At 41.5% G+C, this 21,508-nt stretch overlaps 1 protein-coding gene across 1 annotated transcript in view; it reads right to left on the bottom strand.

The window, feature by feature from the left end:
- LOC140727137 (F-box/WD repeat-containing protein 7-like) overlaps positions 1–21,508 on the bottom strand; it is a 263,330-nt gene that overhangs the window by 217,231 nt on the left and 24,591 nt on the right. Inside the window, exon 3 of the mRNA XM_073044431.1 lies at positions 5,313–5,525. Coding sequence (XP_072900532.1) covers positions 5,313–5,525 — 213 coding nt within the window. The remainder of the gene's footprint in view (positions 1–5,312; positions 5,526–21,508) is intronic.

Raw genomic sequence — 21,508 nt, 5'->3', positions numbered from 1 at the left:
GTCCTTCCCGCTAGTATCCCTTTCCAGTCAACCTTGGCCAGTTCCTCTCTCATGCCACTGTAATTTCCTTTACTCCACTGAAATACCGACACATCGGATTTCGGCTTCTCTTTCTCAAATTTCACAGTGAACTCAATCATGTTACGATCACTGCCTCCTAAGGGTTCCTTCACCTCAATCTCTCTAATCACCTCTGGTTCATTACCCAATACCCAGTCTAGTACAGCCGATCCCCTAGTGGGCTCAACAACAAGCTGTTCTAAAAAGCCATCTCGTAGACATTCTACAAATTCTCTCTTGAGATCCAGTGCCAACCTGATTTTCCCAATCCATTCGCATGTTAAAATCCCCTACAATTATCATAACATTGCCCTTCTGGCAAGCCTTTTCAATTTCCTGTTGTAATTTGTAGTCCACATCACTGCAGATGTTTGGAGGCCTGTAGATAACTGCCATCAGGGTCCTTTTACCCCTGCGATTTCTTATGTCAACTCTTTCTAATGATTTAATATCATTTCTTACCATTAAAGCCACGCCACCCCCTCTACCTACCTGCCTATCCTTCCGATACACCGTGTATCCTTGGATGTTCAGCTCCCAGAGACATGCATCCTTTAGCCACGTCTCAGTGATGGCCACAACATCATACCTGCCAATCTGTAACTGTACAACAAGATCATCCACCTTATTCCTTATGCTGCGTGCATTTAAGTATAACACCTTAAATCCAGTATTTGGTACTTTTTGCATTGATTGCACTGCAACTCATCCCAATGGCTGCAAATTTGCTCCATTACCTGCCTGTCCTTCCTGACATCCTTACTGCTCGCTACCTTAGATCTATTTCTGTTTTCCCTCTCCTCCGCTCCATCATTCCAGTTCCCATCCCCCTGCCAAATTAGTTTAAACTCTCCCTAACAGCTCTATTAAACCTTCCCGCCAGGATATTGGTCCCCCTAGGATTCAAGTGTAACCCGTCAATAGACAATAGGTGCAGGAGTAGGCCATTCAGCCCTCCTAGCCAGCACCGCCATTCACTGTGATCATGGCTGATCATACACAATCAGTACCCCGTTCCTGCCCTCTCCCCATATCCCTTGACCCCGCTATCTATAAGAGCTCTATCTAACTCTCTCGAAAGCATCCAGAGACTTGGCCTCCACTGCCTTCTGGGGCAGAGCATTCCACATATCTACCACTCTCTGGGTGAAAAAGTTTTTCCGCATCTCTGTTCTAAATGGCCTACCCCTTATTCTTAAACTGTGGCCTCTAGTTCTGGACTCGCCCATCAGCGGGAACACGCTTCCTGCCTCCAGTGTGTCCAATCCCTTAATAATCTTATATGTTTCAATCAGATCCCCTCTCATCCTTTTAAATTTGAGCCTGCTCCACCATTCACTATCCCTCTCAACCTCATTCTCCAGCTTTCTCCCCGTAACCTCTGACACCCTGACTAATCAAGAACCTATCAACCTCTTCTTTAAATATACTCAATGACTTGGCCTCCAAAGTAATCTGTGACAATAAATTTCACAGATTCACCTAAAGAAAATGGCTACAGAAATTCCTCATCTCTGCTCTAAATGAATGTTCCTCTATTCTGAAGCTCTATTCTCTGGTCATAAAGTATCCCACTATAGGAAACAACCTCTCCACATGTACTCTATCTAGTCCTAAGGTGTCAATGAGATTCCTTCATTCTTCTAAATTCTAGCAAGTACAGGCCCAAAGCCAAACACTCCTCCTACATTAACCATCCAGCTTCCAGAGGAAACAATCTAAGATTGTCCAATCTTCCCTTATAAATCTGTCTTCCAGTTATACTATGAATCCTTTCTCTTGTTCAACAGGATGTAGTGAAAACTTTGTGAATATGTTGCTTTAAAATGTTGCTTCAGTGTTAATGTCAACATTGCAAATTGTGAGGCGTCAGCAAAATTCTCTGTCACTGAATTCCCAGACTGGCCATTCACAGGCACAGGTTACAGTGGGTTCCATGCAACTGGTAGGAGAGATGCCTTTGTGACTTCCACCACATGGTCACCACAAGCTGGAAGAGTGTCTCCACCCTGGACAATAAAACAGACCATCTATTGGCTGCTTCAATCTAAAGACTAGAATTTAGCCAAATTAGAGAAAACCATAATAGTTCAAGGAATAGTGCATAAGCCAGCAGTAATAATGGAAAAAGAGCTACTTCATTTTGATTAGATCAAAGATCAGCTAGCCCAGACTCAGAAGACTGCTTTGGTTCTGTGCTACTGATCTACACAACACATATACCATCTATAAGAAACAGGTGCAGAAATAGGCCATTCAACCTGCTCGGTCATTCCATCATGGTTGATTTATTATCGATCTCAATCCCATTTTCCTGCCTTCCCATAATCTTCGATGCCCCTACTAATCAAGAACCTATCAACCTCTGCTTTAAATATACAGCCATCTGCAGCAAAGAATTCCAAAGATTCACCATTCTCAGGCTAAAGAAATTATTTATCTCTTCTAGAAGGACATCCTTCTATTCTGAAGTTGTGTCCTCTGGTCTTAGACTTACTCACTATAGGAAATATCCATGACCCAACACTCAAACACAAAGTCTAGCTGCTTAAATCATAACATCGGGAATGGCCTTATTTATTTTCCAATGGCAGGTACCTATAACAACTTCAGGACAGTAAAATGGAAAATAAATCTGTTGCAGGCAGAATAAAAACAAAATCAGACCTTAGAATTAGTGGAAAAGGGAAAAGGCAGTTACAAACGAACTATACTAATATTCAGTAATTCTCCAGCATCTGGCAAAAGGCTTTTTCATCCAGTTGCTAGAAATATATAGGGATTCCACTAATTCACCCTGAAACCAAACACTGTTCAAACTAGATAAAGATATTACACTTCCTCTAATCCCTGATGTAAACAACTCGTAAATCAGCTTCTGAAACATGCACTTGACTTTTTTCTTGAATATAAATGGTCCAACTGAGGCATATAAACATATAGTGAAATCTGACTACCCAAGGATTGCTCTGTTCACAAAAAAAAACTGGCTGTAGTGCAAAGATTTAAATCTGAATTACAAGTATCTTGCTACTGCTAACAGGTCACCTAATAGCAGTAGTGGATAAAGTAGTATCATTTATGTGGTACCTCAATACTATTCACTATCCTCAGTTTCTCTGAAGTTGAATTGAATTGACTTTATTACTTACATTCTTCATAAAAATGAAGAGTAAATATCATTACTTTACATCTCCGTCTAAATGTGCCATGTGCAATTTATAGTACTTTATAAATAAATAGTATGTACAACAGGACAGACAATATAACATAAAATACAGTTGTGTCAGCATGAATTAATCAGTCTGTTGACCTGGTGGAAGAAGCTGTCCCAGAGTCTGTTGGCCCTGGCTTTTATGCTGCAATACCGCTTCCCAGATGGTGGCAGCTGGAACAGTTTGTGGTTGGGGTGACTTGGTCCCCAATGATCCTTCGGGCCGTTTTTACACACCCATCTCTGTAAATGTCCTGAATAATGGGAAGTTCACATCTACAGATGTGCTGGGCTGTCCGCAACACTCTCTGCAGAGTCCTGATGAATGAGGGAGGTACTGTTCACCATACCAGGCAGTGATGCAGCCACTCAGGATGCTCTCAATTGTGCCCCTGTAGAAAATTCTTAGGATTTGGGGGCCCGTACTAAACTTCTTCAACCACCTGAGGTGAAAGAGGCGCTGTTGTGCCTTTTTCACCACACAGCTGGAACGTATAGACCACGTGTGATCCTCGGTGATGTGTATGCCGAAGAACTTAAAGCTAATATTTCACTCTACCCCTGCATTAGCTTTTCTCCCAGAGTTTGACAAATCCAGTCATACATTTATAGAATTATTCGATGATGGATCCAAACTTCCTCATATCAGAAACTATCTTCTGCACCATCTCCATAACAATGAACACATTTCTATTTAATACCCATCCTTACTTCTCACTTCCATTCCTGGTTAATACATTTTCTTTTCACTAAATAAAGTCTCCAGCACACTTTCGGAGATGTGAAGGGCATTGTAATTATCCAGCAGTTTCTCCAGTTCCATGTCTGACCAATATCAGATGGAAAATTGTGCTGGGTAGGTAGATAAACAGAAATAGCTTGGGCCAGGATTAACTGATCTCATTCAAAATCAGGACAACACTGAATGAATTTTCTCTCCTGTTCCTTAAATACCAATAGCTTTGACCAAATATGGGGCCACAATTACTCAATATTATCAGAAAAAGTTCTATCTTAACTTCATCAGTCCACAGCACTTGTTTCCAAAATGCATCAGACTTGTTTAGATGCTCCTTTGAACCTTTTGAATAGAACTTTTTGGCTGCAATGAGCAAAGGTATGTTTGGAGAAAAAAGGGTGCAGAATTCCATGAAGAGAATTCCTCTCCAACTGTTAAGCACAGGGGTGGACAGATCATTCTTTGGGCTTGTGTTGCAGCCAGTGGCACAGGGAACATTTCACTGAAGAATGAATTCAATTAAATAATAGCAAATTCTGGAAGCAAACATCACACCGTCTGTAAAAAAGCTGAAGATGAAAAGAGGATGGCTTCTACAACAGGATAATGATCCTAAACACACCTCAAAATCCACAATGGACTACCTCAAGAGGCGCAAGCTGAAGGTTTTGCCATGGCCCTCACAGTCCTCTGACCTAAACATCATCGAAAATCTGTGGATAGACCTCAAAAGAGCAGTGTATGCAAGAAGGCTCAAGAATCTCACAGACCTAGAAGCCTTTTGCAAGAAAGAATGGGCGAAAATCCCCCAAACAAGAACTGAAAGACTCTTAACTGGCTACTAAAAGTGTTTACAAGCTGTGATACTTGCCAAAGGGGGTGTTACTAAGTACTGACCATGCAGGGTGCCCAAACTTTTGCTTCGGGCCCTTTTCCTTTTTTGTTATTTTGAAACTGTAAAAGATGAAAATAAAAAAGTAATCTTGCTTAAAATATTACAGAAATGTGTCATCTTTTAACTTTATGCCTTTTGGAAATTAGGTCATCTTTTACTTGTTTAGCTATTCACAGTAACAGAAATTTTGACCAGGGGTGCCCAAACTTTTCCATGCTGACAGAATACACACCTGCTGTGAGACCAGTGGTCACCATTTTGTCCTGGACCATAAAACCAAGTGCACATTTCAGTTCGGAAAACAAAAGTTCAAAATATCACAGAAAGCTGTCAATAATCACCAGATTTCATTCTCAATTCACAGGAGGTCCTCAGGCTGCCACCTTGTGCTTACTTCCTCTTACCTTGGGCTTCACACGCCGAACCAGGCCTTTGCCTTCTGCTTCCTGAACAAAATCCGCAACAAAATAATAATACGACTCTCCACAGTCGTCTTCAATGCCTTCTGCTGTGTCACTTAGGTCACCTTGTCTCTCGTCGATTTCTTCATTCTCTCCTTCTTGCCAGCCACCATCAACTCCACTCTCCTCTTCCACTGCACCTCCATCAGAGAAGCTCTGACCGAGACAAACAAAAAGAGTTATCAGTGTTGCCGCAATTAAAGCCAGCTACAAATTCAGCCATTGGTTATGAAGTACAAGTGACAACTGACCAGTTTTGCAAGCTGGTTCAAAGTTCAAGAAAGTAAATTTATTATCAAACTATTATGTCACCATATACTACCCCGATTCGCAAAATAAGTACAAAGAAACACAACAAAATGAAAAACTACACACAACAAAGATGAATAAACAGCTTATGTGAAAAGATGACATATTGTGCAAATACAAAAATAAAAACAAAGTAATAAATGACAAATAATACTGAAAATGTGTTTAGAGTCCTTGAAAATCAGTCCATAGGTTCAGTGTTCAGGGTGAGTGAAGCCACGCAATGCACTTGTAAGAGAATACCTAATGGAAAGCAACTTGATTAACATCTTCACAGAATCACCCAAAAGATTAATGCAGGTCCTCCCCAGCTTTTGAATAACTGACATGGTCAATCCATACATCCAAAGTAGCATTTGGAAGAATGGTGAATGTGAACTTCCTGGCAGCTGGAGGATTCTTCAGTGTGGCAAGTTTGTTTACAGCCACATTCTTGACTTGGGAACCATTTGGGTTACAAGGAGCCTACAGGAACATATCCGGGTTGGGGGGGGGGGGGGGAGAGGAAGAGAAACTATACCAACTAACAGACTTTAAATACACATTGAACCAACAGCTAATATATATTCTCCCTGTAAGTTTCCTCAAAAACATCAACCACACACGTAAACAAAAAGTCAGAGAGAGCAATAACTGAAGTCAGTATAACTTCATCTTTGCCACAGAACAGATCAATTGGTGGAATAGAGTAGATAGTTCCTCTACAATGTATATATTGTAGACACAGTAGAATAGTGGTTAGCCTGCTGGAAGATTGGGGTTCATTCCCCATCACTGTCTGTAAGGAGTTTGTACGTTCTCCACATGACTGTGTGGAGTTCTTTCAGATGTTCCAGTTTCCTTCAACATTCTGTACGGTTATGTAATACTATGGTGGCATCAGAGGGATAGTGACAGTTGCGGATTGTGCAGCACAATCCTCTTGACTTGACACAAACACATTTCACTGTATATTTCAATGTATGTGTGACAAATAAAGCTAATCTTTATTCTTTTTCATACAAAAGGTATTTATCACAATCAGTGAAACTGAAATCCTTCTGTGCTGACAGTTAATGGCAGCTTGGAGATGCCCACGGCTAGCTGTACTGACTACAGGTGACTATCCTCCTTTAAGCAACAGAAATCCCGATTGCAATCTTGGCAACAGTAAATAGCAACAAAGTCACAGAATCAAGCAAGACAAACAAAAAGGGAAATAACATTTAGTATCTAATTTAGTGTCTAGTGACAAAGGGACCATTCATCCCGCCAATTCATCTACACCCAGATTTATTTATCTGCCACAAAAGAGTTAAGTTTCTTCCACTATTCCAGGGCAGCTAAAGTCAGTTGGTTGGGTCAATACATTAATGATTTTCAAAGCACCCAAAGGTGAAGATAACTGGAAGAGGCAGAGGAAAAGAGAGTGGTTTCACAAGGAGCCATTGCTGATGCATTCTGTTATGAAACTGAGTTCAAAGGACACATGCTAAAATGTACACCAACATTAGTCCTCAGGTGGGGATGGTGGGAAGAAAACAGCTCCAAGATGCTTCTGAACCCAATGCAGATCAATAGTGTGACCACATTTGCTGATATCACTCCAGTTGCCGCTGCACTCTGTCACTCCTTGAACTCACACTTTCTTCTTCACCATTTAGTTTTAATAAGAGCCACCAACGACACCCTCCCTATCACCATGCAACCTGCAGGCAACAATTCAATTAGACAGTGTATTATAAACGCTGCCAGCCAACCTGTCTGTGCAGGGGGTCCATGGTAGCACAGCAGTTAGCCCGATGCTATTATAAGCTCAGAGCATTCCGGAGTTCGAAGTACAATCCCAGTAAGGAGTCTGTACATCCTCCCCATGGAATGCCTGGGCTTTTCTTGGGTGCTCTGGTTTCCCACCACAGTCCAAAGATGTTAAATTGGTCATTTTAAAATGTCCCCTGATTAGATTAGGGTTAGTTGGGGTTGTGGAGCTGCATGGCTTGAAGGACCAGAAGGGCCTACTCTGCATTGTATCTCTAAATAAACAGGTCTCTTTTGCTCGAATTCATACCATGCTATCATGGTACTTTGCCCCAGATTTGGGGCATTTAAATGGAAAAGTTTAGGCCTGCTCACCTAGCACTTCACTTACAAGTTACTCATTTTTAACTTGAGCCTCCCACTCCGATCTATGGCATTTGCAACAGAAGAAATTACCTGAATCAATTTTGTCAATTCCCTCCTCACTCCTAAAGACATCCAGGAGGTTGCCTTGATGCAGTTCATGCTGTACTCAGACTGAATCCATAATCACAAAACAGTTACTGTGTTATGAGATTACTGAACAAAGGCTGGTTTTAATTAATTCCACTGCAGAGTAACAAAGGAGCCGGAATGCAGCTGGAAATGCTGCTGTACCTGGGACAGGCCAGCAGGTGGGGGCATGGTGCCACTTTCAGCCCAACTGCAGGCCTTCAAGGCATTTGTCCAAATTAGGAAGCATCAGAATGTACTGCACAATCCAGATCAATGTGCATGGAAAACAGCACGAGCGCACCGATATACAAGCAAGCACATGCAAGACACGCACATACACGAGTGGGCACACAGTCCCAAACAAACAAATGCGCACACACAGACACACAAACCCGCAGCAAACATGTCCTGCCGTTCACTGCGCAAATCCTATCCTGGTTGGTCCTCCCAAAGTGCAACACCTCACACTTCTCCACATTAAATTCCATCTGCCATTTCTCAGCCCATTTTTCCAGCTGATCCAAATCCCACAAGCATTGACAGCCTTCCTTGTTGTTCATTACAACCCCCAATCTTCAAAGCTCAAAGCCTACTTAGGGAAAGGCTATCTAAGATTGGGTGTTGTGTAATAACCCAGATCTTATCAGAGTTTAATGTCAAGGAACCCTTAGGAGACCGAGATCACAATATGACTGAATTCATACTGCAGTCAACAAAGATGTCTTAATACATTTAAACAAACTATTGCTGCTTAAAACTAATAGAAACAATACTTATTGTGGATGGAAGCACATCAGGCTGCAGATCAGGGATACAAGTGTGTTTAAGGAAACGGGGTTTTAAGCTCCCAATACCAACTACCTTGCTGGCTAACATGCAGTCTCTGGTGAATAAAACTGATGATCTCAGAGCTAGCGTGCTGAATCAGAGGGATATTAGGACCACATGTGTCCTTTGTTACACGGAATCATGGGATATTGTGGCCATTATAGAGACTCGGATGTCTCAGGGGCAGGAATGGCTGCTGTGTGCCAGTCTTTAGATGTTTGAAAAAGGACAGGGAGGGAAGCAAAAGAGATGGAGGCGTGGCATTGGTATTCAGGGATAGTATCTATATAATAGTTGCAATATTACAGATTGCTAGGTATGACGTTGTGGCCATCACTGAATCGTGGCTGAAGGATGGTTGAAGTTGGAAGCTGAATGTCCAAGGTTACATAGAGATAGGAAGATAGGCAGAGGGGGGTGGTGTGGCTCTACTGGGAAAGAATGGCATTATATCAGTGACATAGGATCGGAAGATGTTGAATTCCTGTGGGTTGAGTTAAGAAACTGTAAGGATGGGGTTCTAGTGACGTCATCGTCCAGAATGGCAGCTTAAGTCAATAGCAAAAATAGACGGTGATATACCTGTCTCGGGAAATACTTATTATAATGTGGATTTATATTACTCAATTATTCTTTTTTATTCATTCATTCACTCCTTTTTCCCCACCTAAATGAGAATATATATATATATATGGGAGGAATACACAGGGAATTCTTTTCTGTGTAATGGATATGCATTTGTTTACTTACTTTTATGGGTACTGCAATGGGTGCCCTCAACTCACAGATAGGAAGGGCTATCCCCCACAGCTAGACGATTCCTCTAGCTCAACCCAGGGTCATCTACTAGAGACCTCAGCCTTGGAAAAACACCTTTGTTGCCTTTTTTTGCGTTTCTTGGTTCTTAATTGTTCAGGGAGTAGATCGATTAAGCTTTATTCTGCTAATTTCAATGATATATTGACAGATAAATACACATGGCCAAGGACAAAGTAAAATTCATTTCTTTTAATGTCAATGGGCTGTTAAGTCCAATCAAACGTAGTAGAATTCTATCCAAAATGAAAAAAGAATAAGCCCATGTAGTATATTTACAGGAAACTCACTTAAGTGATAATGAGCATGGAAAACTAAAGAGAATGGGCTTCACTAATTTGTTTTTCTCCTCATATAAATTAGGACATAGGAGAGGAGTTGCTATTCTTATCTCAAACAAGCTAAATTTTGGAGAAGTATTTGAAATGGGAGATAAGGAGGGCAGATATATTCTGGTAAGGGGAAATATAGATGGAAATTCAGTTACTCTATTGAATATATACGCACTCCCAGGAAGTGATATTGGTTTCTTTCAGAAACTTACTAATATTATGGTAACGGAAACAGAAGGCCTCCTGATATGTGGAGGAGACTTAAATTTACAATTACAACCAAAGCTAGACTCTTCTAATAGAAAAACCTATGAACTGAAATCCTTACATAAGAAAGTTAATACACTTTTTGAGGATGTTGGTCTAATTGATAGATGGAGGAACCTTTTCCCCAAAAGAAGGGATTACACTCATTATTCTGCCCCCCCCCCCCCCCATTCTGTATATACAAGAATAGACTATTTCATAACATTTGGAAAAAAAACAAAGACAAAATAAACATCTGTGGAATTGGGACAATAGATGTAAGTGACCATGCACCTATATATTTATCTGTTGATTTTGACCTACAGCCAAAGAATACTATTTGGAAACTAAATTCAAGTCTACTCAATGATCCCTACTTTAAGGAACAAATTAAAAAAGAAATTGGTCTTTACTTAGAATTTAATGATAATGGAGAGATTTCTCCTCCCATTCTATGGGATACTCTGAAGGCTGTTTTAAGAGGGAAAATTATAGCAATATCTTCATATAAGAAAAAAATAAGGAATAAAACATTAGAGGAATTACAAAATAAGCTAAAGGAACTAGAAAAAACAAATTGAATTTGGCACAGGATACATTAGAGGAAATTAAAAAATTAGGAATGAAATTAATAGTTTGGCTATGCAAGAAATCAGGAAAAATTTAATGTTTCTGAAACAGAGACATTATGAAAGTGGATCTGTCTATGAAAATACTGGCGTGGAAACTGAAAAAAAAAAAGATAGCAGAAAATACAATTCATAGAATTAGGAATCCAAAAACAAAAATCATAAAAAAATAAGCTAAGTGAAATTCAAGAAGCTTTTGAAGTGTTTTACAAAACTCTATATTCCAAAGTTCCAGGGGGAAGCATAACCCAAATTGACACCTTCCTGAATTCTCTAGAGTTACCCACTTTAAGCCAAGAACAAAATAGAACGATGACTGCTGACATAATTGAATTAAAAGCTGCAATTAGTAGGCTTAAATTAAGCAAGTCACCAGGATCAGATGGGTATACGGCAGAATGGTACAAAGAATTTAAAAATGAATTAATTCCTGTCTTACTCCCCACACTGAACTGGGCTCTAAAAAAAAAGGCACAAATGCCACACCCAGCTGGAAGGAAGCGATAATCTCAGCTATACCGAAAGAAGGCAATGATAAAATGGAATGTGGGTCATTTAGACCAATATCCGTTCTCAATGCAGATTATAGATTATTTACCTCCATCATGGCCAAACAATTAGAAGAGTTTCTACCCATACTGATACATAACGATCAGACAGGTTTTATACAACAACGCCAAACACAAGACAATATATGAAGGACACTTCACATTATGGATCATATACAAAAAAATAAAATCGAAGCAATAGTGATAAACGTGGACGCTGAAAAGGCATTTGATTCAGTTAATTGGAATTTTCTTTACAGAGTTTTACACAGATTTGGTTTCCAAGACACAATTATTAAAACTATACAGGCACTATATGACTACCCTGCTGCTGGGATTAAAATCAATAGATATTTATCAAATAGTCTTACCCTAGAAAGGGGCACGAGACAGGGTTGTGAATGGTGACCGCTACTCTTCGCATTATATCTGGAACCATTAGCTCAATACAGCAGACAAAATGAAGATATCAGGGGAGTTACTATTAAAGGGACAGAGCATAAATTGGCCTGTTATGCAGATGACATTTTGATCTATCTGGAGCAACCAACATACTCTTTACCTAAATTGATGCAATCCTTTTAACAATACGGTCAACTATCAGGATACAAGATCAACACAAATAAAACCCAATTACTTTCATATAACTATAGCCCACCAAGAGAAATTGAAAGTAGATATCCCTGGGCATGGCAAACAGAGTCTTTCAAATATTTGGGCATTATTATGCCAAAAGATTTGGCAAAATTATCAGAATACAATTATCAGCCTTTATATAAAAAAATTAAGGAAGGTATATCAAGATGGAACCTAATTCCTTTTTTTAGTTTTCATTCAAGGATTGATTCTATTAAGATGAATATACTGCCCAGACTATTATATCTCTTTCAAACCCTACCAATAGAGATTAATCAAAATCAATTCAATGAATGGAACAAGATGTTATCAAGATATATTTGGCAGGGTAAAAGGCCTAGAGTTCGTCTCAAAACTTCGCAATTAGCCAAGGAAAAGAGGGGGGATGGGGCCTACCTTCTCTTAGAGATTATTATTTTGCAGCACAGTTGAGAGCTGTGATGTCTTGGTGCAACCCATCATATGGCACTCAATGGAAAAACATTGAGGAGCAGGTACTTCCCATCCTCATACAGGCAATTTTGGATGATAACAACCTACAAAGGTACATAAATACTATTGATAACCCATGGGTGAAATGGACTCTTAAAATATGGAAAACTATTATAAAAGAATATAAACTAGAGGGAGATATTGCAATTCTTAAATGGTGTGCATATGACTCGGATTTTACGCCGAATAAACTGGATGCTAGATTTAAGGACTGGATTGGACAGCTAAAGGAATAATAGTTCTTTGCAATATAATAAAAGGAACACTGTTCAGTTCTGAAATACTTAAAGAGAAACACTTATTAGAAAAACAAGACTTATCGGTATTTACAGATGCGACAATATGTTAATAGGATAGTTAAAAATATAACCAAGGCAAGTACACGTTTGATAGAGCTATTTAGAAAAGAATATAATTCAGATAACGGTAGTAGAATCATTTCAAGCATGTATAAGGGCTTATCAAATCTTAAAACACATTCGACTTCATACATTAAAACAAAATGGGAGAAGGAAGGACGGATAGTTATATCTGAGGAAGAATGGACAATAATACGAAGATATCAATGGAAGAGTAACAGTTCACAGAAAAGGAGGGAGTTTGGATGGAAAAACTTGATAAGATATTTTATTACACCCTCTCAGAAATCCCATTATGATAGTAACCTCCCTGTTTGCTGGAGAAATTGTGGAAATCAAAAAGCAAACCATTATCATATTTTCTGGGAATGCCCCGTTATCAAAGACTATTGGAGTGGGATGCACAATGCCCTACAACACATCTTTAAATGTGAAATACCCTTAGAAAGTAAGACCATATATTTTGGGTATATACCTCAAGAATGGTTGAAAAGAGATAAATATTAAATGAATATACTGCTGGTGGCTAGTAAAATGACTCTTACTAGGAAATGGTTATCACAGGAGAGCCCAACATTAAATGCATGGATGAACATTACAATGGACATTTACAAAATGGAGAAGATAACAACATCTATTAATCATAAGTTGGAACAATTTGATTCACACTGGGAAAAATGGTTTAACTACGTAACACCTCATAGGCCTGATTTTATCCTCACAAATCAATGAATATGTTGTTAAAAAAAAGATCACTCCCTACTTGTACATAGTTTTCTCCTTTTGCTTGTTCTTTCTTTCCTTTCTTTTCTGTAAGCGTATACCTCAGATAAATATTATGTGGAGATTTGTGGCATGTAGGACTACATGATATATATCTACAATATCTGAAATACATCTTATGGAAATATTTGTTTGATGATGAACTTCAATAAAAAAATAAACTACAAAAAAAACCTGTAAGGATAAAAGGACGTTATATACGTTATATACAGGCCTCCCAAGAGTGACTGGAAGGAGGATCCTTGCCTCAATGCTTTGCTGTTGGCTCTGTCAAGGACTTCCTGGTTGGTGATTCGATCCTGCTATCGAATCCTCATGATCGACCACAGAGAGCACATGTGAAACTGTTCCAGCTGTTTTATGTGCCTGCAGTACAGGGTCCAGGTTTCGCAGCTATACAGGAGAGAGGTGAGGACCACAGCCTTGTACACCTTGAGCTTGGTTGAAAGTTGAATGTCCTTGTGCTCCAGAGCTTTGACACGGAGTTTCCCAAGTGCCTGGCTGGCTTTCTGGATCCTTGCTATGATCTCTTTGTCAAAGGGATCCATCACTGGGGATACTTGAAGCTCTCCATATTCTTCAGGACAGTGCCATCGATGGTGATGCATGGCTGAGGAGGGTAACTGTTTGGTGCAGGTTGTAGGAGAACTTCTGTCTTACCGAGGCTGATTGTCAGGCCGAACAGCTTTGAGGCTGCAGAGAACTTGTCGACAATCGTCTGCAGATGGTTTTCCTGGTGGGCCATGAGGGCAAAGTCATCAGCAAACAGGGCTTCAGTGATGAGCCTCCTCAACGTTTTGGTCTTTGCAGCAAAGCATCTTAGGTCAAACATCGATCCGTCTAGGTGATATCTTATGTAAATACCCAGGTCTAGGTCTTTAACAGCATGCTTCAGCATTTAGGTGAAGAGGTTGAAGAGCACTGGTGCTAGAACGCACCCTTGCTTCACGCCATTTGAGATGCAACTACCTGAGAACCCTTCTCCTGTCATGAACAGTGCTGTCCTGAAAAGGGCTGCTCAGTCACTATTGGTGCTGCCGGACTCCTCTGCTGCCCTGGGTACAGAGAAGGACGACCACTTGTCCAAAGGCCGCCTACGTGCGGGTTTGTGACTACAACTCGCAGTGGTCACCTCCACCTGTTGATTCACCACTCCCCCATCGCCGTAGGACTTGTAGAAGACTGGTAGGAATTGAAAGCTGGGAGATGAATGTTGCACAATGTAACCAGTGCATGTAAGATATTAAAGTGGAAAAGCCTTGCACAGAGACGATCCCACTCTCTCGGCCTCAGAAGTCAGGATGCAGTGGCATGAAAACTCGTTACATCTGGCAACTTCCTTGGCTGCATCTTCTTAAGTGCTCTGCCACACCCTACGCAATGCACTTCTGCAACACCTTCTCAGCCGTTGAACCCCCGGGGTTTCCGCCGCCTGATCCACCGAAGCAGTCTTTGCATGCTGGGATGAGCAAATTCCTATCTCACCAAGGGTTTCAGACCCCTTGGCTACCCAAAGGGGGTGCATGGGAGGGATAACACCTCTAGATGGGTGGCCTGTCGCACTCCTTGGAGTGGCTCGTCACCTATTGGTCCCCACGAACGCCCAGCTCTCACCTGTGGCTCCTTGTAGCTGTTTGCATGCGACAGCGGCCACACCCCGGGCAATGGCTTCGACAGGCCGGCTAAACCAGGTGAGGAAAGAGGAGCACCCTTTTAAAACAGGGCTGCAGAGAAATTTCTTTAGCCAAAGGGGGGTAAATTTGTGGAATTTGTTGCCACATGCAACTATGGAGGCCAGGTCGTTGAATATATTTAAGGAAGAGATTTGTAGGTTCTTGATTGGACATGGCATCAAAGGTTATGGGCAGAAGGCCGGGAACTGGGACTGTGGAGGAGAAGAAAAAAGGATCGGCCATGATTGAATGGCGGAGAAAACTCTAATGATGACCAGATGACCTAATTCTGCTCCTATGTCTTATGGTCTTGTGTATCACAGCTGCGGAAAAGGAGGAAGTCATGGAGGGATTATTTACTGAATCAGTGTGGTTAGAAGTCAGAAACTGGAAAGGGCAATAATTCTATTTTTTTTATTGACCCCCCCCCCCCCCCCCATAGTAACAGGGACATCGAGGAGCAGACAGGGAGGGAGATTCTGTAGCAGTGGTGGGAGACTTTAACTTTCCTAATATTGACTGGCATCTCGTTAGAGCAATGGGTTTAGATGGCATGGAGTTTATTAGGTGCGTTCAGGAAGGTTTTCTGATGCAATATGTAGATAAGCCAACTAGAGGGAGGCTGTATTTGATCTGATATTGGGAAATGAACATGGTCAGGTGTCAGATCTCTTGGTGGGAGAGCATTTTGGAGGTAGTGATCACAACCCTATCTCCTTTACCTTAGCGCTGGAGAGGGATAGAAGAGGACAATTTGGGAAAACATTTAATTGGGGTAGGGGGAAATATGATGTTATTAGGTAGGAACTTGGGAGCATAAACTGGGAGCAGATGTTCTCAGCGAAATGCATGCCAAAAATGTGGCAATGTTCAGGAAACATTTGCATGGCGTTCTGCATAGGTATGCTCCATTGAAGCAGGAAAGGATGATAGGGTAAAAGAACCATGGTGTGGAAAATCTAGTTAAGAAGAAAAGCTTGCAAAAGTTTCAAGAAACTAGTTACAAGGTTGCCAGGAAGGGCTTCATCGTTAGGTTGCATCTGGAATTTCCAGGTGGCGGACGATTTCCCTCCACGCCACTCTGTCCTGACACTTGTCCACAACATCCCTAGTCTTGTCCAGCTTGGTCCAATCCTTGATGTTATCCAGCCACGTTGTCCAATGTTATCCGACAAGATGTTATCTCTCCGCGTAACGTGTCCACAATAAGCAACTTTTAACTTCATAATCTTCTCCAGCAATGTCCATGGTCTATCAACTTCGGACAAAACCCTCTCCTTTGAAACCTTCTCTGCCCAGCTAATCTTCAACATTCTTCGATAGTACCACATTTCAAAAGCATTACTTCATTTCATGTCATCCTTCTTCAGGGTCCATGTTTCTGATCCATACCTCAGCAGTGATCATACATAACACTCGAGGAAATGGATTCTACTTTGGATATCTACCTTCCCATTGCATTGTAGATCTTTTAGCTTCATGAACTGGGTCTTAGCCATACCTATTTTCCTTCTGATCTCAACTTCACATCACCCGCCATCTGTCAGACAACTGCCAAGATGTTCAAACTTTCACACCGGCTCAACGCCTTGTCTATTCACTTGTAATGATACCATCATGAATGAGTCTTTAGTGTTTGTTTTGCTTACCACCATCGATTTTGTTTTCTTAGGGATGACTTTAAATTCGTAGTCAAGGCTTTTCTCATTCACTTTATTCAGCATAATTTGCAGTTCACTTTTGCTGTCAGCTAACAATGCAGTGTCCTCCCCATACCTGCTGTAATCCACCTTCCGGCCTCCGATTGGAATACCTGTCTCCTGATGGTCACATTCCTGAAAAATTCATTCTCCGTAGAGGTTGAACAAATCTGGCAAGCCAACACAGCCTTGCCTTATGCCTCATTTAATGTCCATAGTGATAGCTCATTTCCTACCCTGACTGATTCCAATACAAGTTCCTTACTATGTGCACATTCTCCCATCCCAGATCATACTTGTTCAGCACCTCTATCACTTTCTTGTGTCTTACTTTATCAAAAGCCTTTTCAGTCAATAAAGCATAAGTAGATGGTCTTTTGTGCCTCAATGCATCCCTCCATGATGTTATCGCAAATATTCCTTCCCTTGTTCCTGAGCCTTTACAAAAACCAAACTGCGTTTCTCCAATTTCATCGCTGATTGTACCTTTCGTTCTGCCGAACATTATGTTCAACAATAGCTTGACGCAGTGAGACATTATGCTTATCATCCTGTGTTTGTTACATTTTACCGTCCTTGGCTTTTTTGGTAAGGCGATAAATACTGATTTGAGAAATTCCTCCAGAAGATTTCCTGTCATATAAATGGTGTTTAATATCGCTAAAAGGTTCGTTTTTCCCTTCGGACCAAGTGATTTCAAAATTTCAGTGGAAATCTTATCTTCACCGGCTACCTTTCTGACCTTTAGATTCCGAATCACAGTTTCCATCTCTGACATCAATATTTTAGGTTGATTAGTCATTTGATTTAATTCTGGTAAATCTTCAATCCTGCTATCTTCAAATAATTCCAAGATGTACTTTTGAATTTTTTTGAGGATGTGACTAAACACATTGATGAAGGTAGAGCCGTAGATGTAGTTTATATGGATTTAGAAACATAAAAAATAGGTGGAGTAGGCCATTCGGCCCTTCGAGCCTGCACCACCATTCAATATGATCATGGCTGATCATCCAACTCAGAACCCTGTACCTGCTTTCTCTCCATACCCCCTGATCCCTTTAGCCACAAGGGCCATATCTAACTTACTCTTAAATATAGCCAATGAACCGGCCTCAACTGTTTCCTGTGGCAGAGAATTCCACAGATTCACCACTCTCTGTGTGAAGAAGTTTTTCCTCATCTCGGTCCTAAAAGGCTTCCCCTTTATCCTTAAACTGTGACCCCTCGTTCTGGACTTCCCCAACATCGGAAACAATCTTCCTGCATCTAGCCTGTCCAATCCCTTTAGAATTTTATACGTTTCAATAAGATCCCCCCTCAATCTTCTAAATTCCAGTGAGTATAAGCCTAGTCGATCCAGTCTTTCTTCATATGAAAGTCCTGCCATCCCAGGAATCAATCTGGTGAACCTTCTCTGTACTCCGTCTATGGCAAGAATGTTTTTCCTCAGATGAGGGGACCAAAACTGCACACAATATTCTAGGTGCGGTCTCACCAAGGCCTTGTACAACTGCAGTAGAACCTCCCTGCTCCTGTACTCAAATCCTTTTGCTATGAATGCCAACATCCCATTTGCCTTTTTCACCACCTGCTGTACCTGCATACCCACTTTCAAAGACTGGTGTACAATGACACCCAGGTCTTGTTGCACCTCCCCTTTTCCTAATCGGCCACCATTCAGATAATAATGTTTTCCTGTTCTTGCAACCAAAGTGGATAACCTCACATTTATCCACATTAAATTGCATCTGCCATGAATTTGCCCACTCACCTAACCTATCCAAGTCACCCTGCATCCTCTTAGCATCCTCCTCACAGCTAACACTACCGCCCAGCTTCGTGTCATCCGCAAACTTGGAGATGCTGCATTTAATTCCCTCATCTAAATCATTAATATATATCGTAAACAACTGGGGTCCCAGCACTGAGCCTTGCGGTACCCCATTAGTCACTGCCTGCCATTCTGAAAAGGTTCCGTTTACTCCCACTCTTTGCTTCCTGTCTGCCAACCAATTCTCTATCCACATCAATAGCACACCCCCAATACCGTGTGCTTTAAGTTTGCACACTAATCTCCTGTGTGGGACCTTGTCAAAAGCCTTTTGAAAATCTAAATATACCACATCTATTGGTTCTCCCCTATCCACTCTACTAGTTATATCTTCAAAAAATTCTATAAGATTTGTCAGACATGATTTTCCTTTTACAAATCCACGCTGACTTTGTCCGATGATTTCACCGCTTTCCAAATGTGCTGTTATCACATCTTTGATAACTGACTCCAGCATTTTTCCCACCACCGATGTCAGGCTAACCGGTCTATAATTCCCCGGTTTCTCTCTCCCTCCTTTTTTAAAAAGTGGGGTTACATTAGCCACCCTCCAATCCTCAGGAACTAACCCAGAATCTAAGGAGTTTTGAAAAATTATCACTAATGCATCCACTATTTCTTGGGCTACTTCCTTAAGCACTCTGGGATGCAGACCATCTGGCCCTGGGGATTTATCTGCCTTTAATCCCTTCAATTTACCTAACACCACTTCCCTACTAACATGTATTTCCCTCAGTTCCTCCATCTCACTAGACCCTCGGTCCCCTATTTCCAGAAGATTATTTATGTCCTCCTTCGTGAGGACAGAACCAAAGTAGTTATTCTATTGGTTCACCTGTTTCTGACTGTAAGGGACCTACATTTGTCTTAACCAATCTTTTTTTCACATATCTATAAAAGCTTTTACAGTCAGTTTTTATGTTCCCTGCCTGCTTTCTCTCATAATCATTTTTCCCTTTCCTAATTAAGCCCTTTGTCCTCCTCTGCTGGACTCTTCTCCCAGTCCTCAGGTGTGCAGCTTTTTCTGGGTAATTTGTATGTTTCTTCTTTGGACTTGATACTATCCCTAATTTCCCTCATCAGCCACGGGTGCACTACCTTCCCTGGTTTATTCTTTTGCCAAACTGGGATGAACAATTGTTGTACTTCACCCATGCGATCTTTAAATGCTTGCCATTGCATATCCACCTCTGTGTGGATTTTGTCTCATCTGTCCCCAGAACATTTGTCCTAGAAGCATTGTGGAACATCCAGGTGGTCTTTTGCAAACTTGAGACATACAGCAAAGTTGTTATTTTTTTGGAAAGCAGTGGTTTCATCCATGGTGTCCTTCCATGAACTCATTCTTGTTCAGTGTTTTTCTTATAGTGGACATATGAAATGAATGCTAACGTGGCATTTGCCTTCCTCACCAACAATTCTACCTGCAAGTTAACCTTTTGGGTATTCTACACAAGGACTCCCAAGTCCCTCTACATCTCAAATTCCCAGACCTTCTCCCCATTTAGAAAATAGGCCACACATTTATTTCTACTACCAAAGTGCATGACCATGTATTTTCTAACATTGTATTTCATTTGCCCATTTCTTGCTCTTCAGCATCCTACCTGTTTCCTCAACAATAAAGGCCCTCCACCAATCTTTGTATCATCTGCAAACTTGGCAACAAAGCCAGTTATACCATCATCTAAATCATTTATATACAGTAGTGGTCACCAACCTTTTTAATCCCAAGATCCCCTACCTTGGCCTTAGTGAAAGGTGAGAACGACCCCAGATCGATTAGTTACACGCATGTGCACTGGGACAGAAAAGAACGGAAGTAAAACCCCACAATCCAGAAGTAGAAATAATGTATAAACACCAGGGGTACCCATCTTTTTTTGCACCACGGACCGGTTTAATATTGACAATATTCTTGCGGACCAACCGATGACGGAGGTGGGGGGGGGGGGGGGGGGGGTGTTAAACACGACGGGAATACAGCGATACTCGAAGCAGGTTCCTTATGTCCAGTCTATTCCGCAATTTAGTTTTTGCGGCTCTCGGCACTTAGCTTCTGTCCCGCTTGCTCACATTTTTTTCCACTCACAAAACTCAACGGGTTTGCCTTTAAGTGCAGGGTGTTTGGACTCAGGATACCAAAGCAGTTTTGAGGGCTTCATTGCCTCATTAGACAGCCTCTGGGCCCAAACTGCAGCCTCCTGCCCACCCGCCACCAGACACCTTTGCCAGGTGCAGCTGGTCATGGGTGGGGTGAGAGGACAAGGTCAGGACAGGAGATCCCCGTGCCAGGGCTGCGGCGGTCGCAGTCCGGAGACAGTGACCGACCAAGCGAGGAGTGCGACAGGGCGCACACCCTCCCCCCTTGTAGGATCTATCAATCGACAAAAGTTTGTCTCAGTAGATCACAGCACAGTAGCTGCTCTGCTACTTACGTAACCCTGAGCCCGAATTAGGTCGTCTGCAGATATTTTAGCACCGGGTTCCCCACGAACATTCAGTGTGTTGAACAGGTTCAAGGTTGCGCCCATCTGTCCGTGCTCCAGGCCAGTAGCGACGGCACTTCCCGCTGGCCGGTTCCCTGAGGCCAACCAGTGATCCCTGGCGCGAGGGTGTCACTGCATTTAGGCGACTGGTGACCTCGCGTGCAAGTTCAAGTTCAAAAACGGGCGTGACAGGGAATGAGGAAAGGTGCAGCTGACTCATATTGTTTCCTCAC

The sequence above is a fragment of the Hemitrygon akajei genome, chromosome 4 (assembly GCF_048418815.1).
Source record: "Hemitrygon akajei chromosome 4, sHemAka1.3, whole genome shotgun sequence".
NCBI lineage: Eukaryota > Metazoa > Chordata > Chondrichthyes > Myliobatiformes > Dasyatidae > Hemitrygon > Hemitrygon akajei.
The sequence above is the reverse complement of the archived record's forward strand: the minus strand, read 5'-3'. Positions and strand labels throughout refer to the sequence as shown.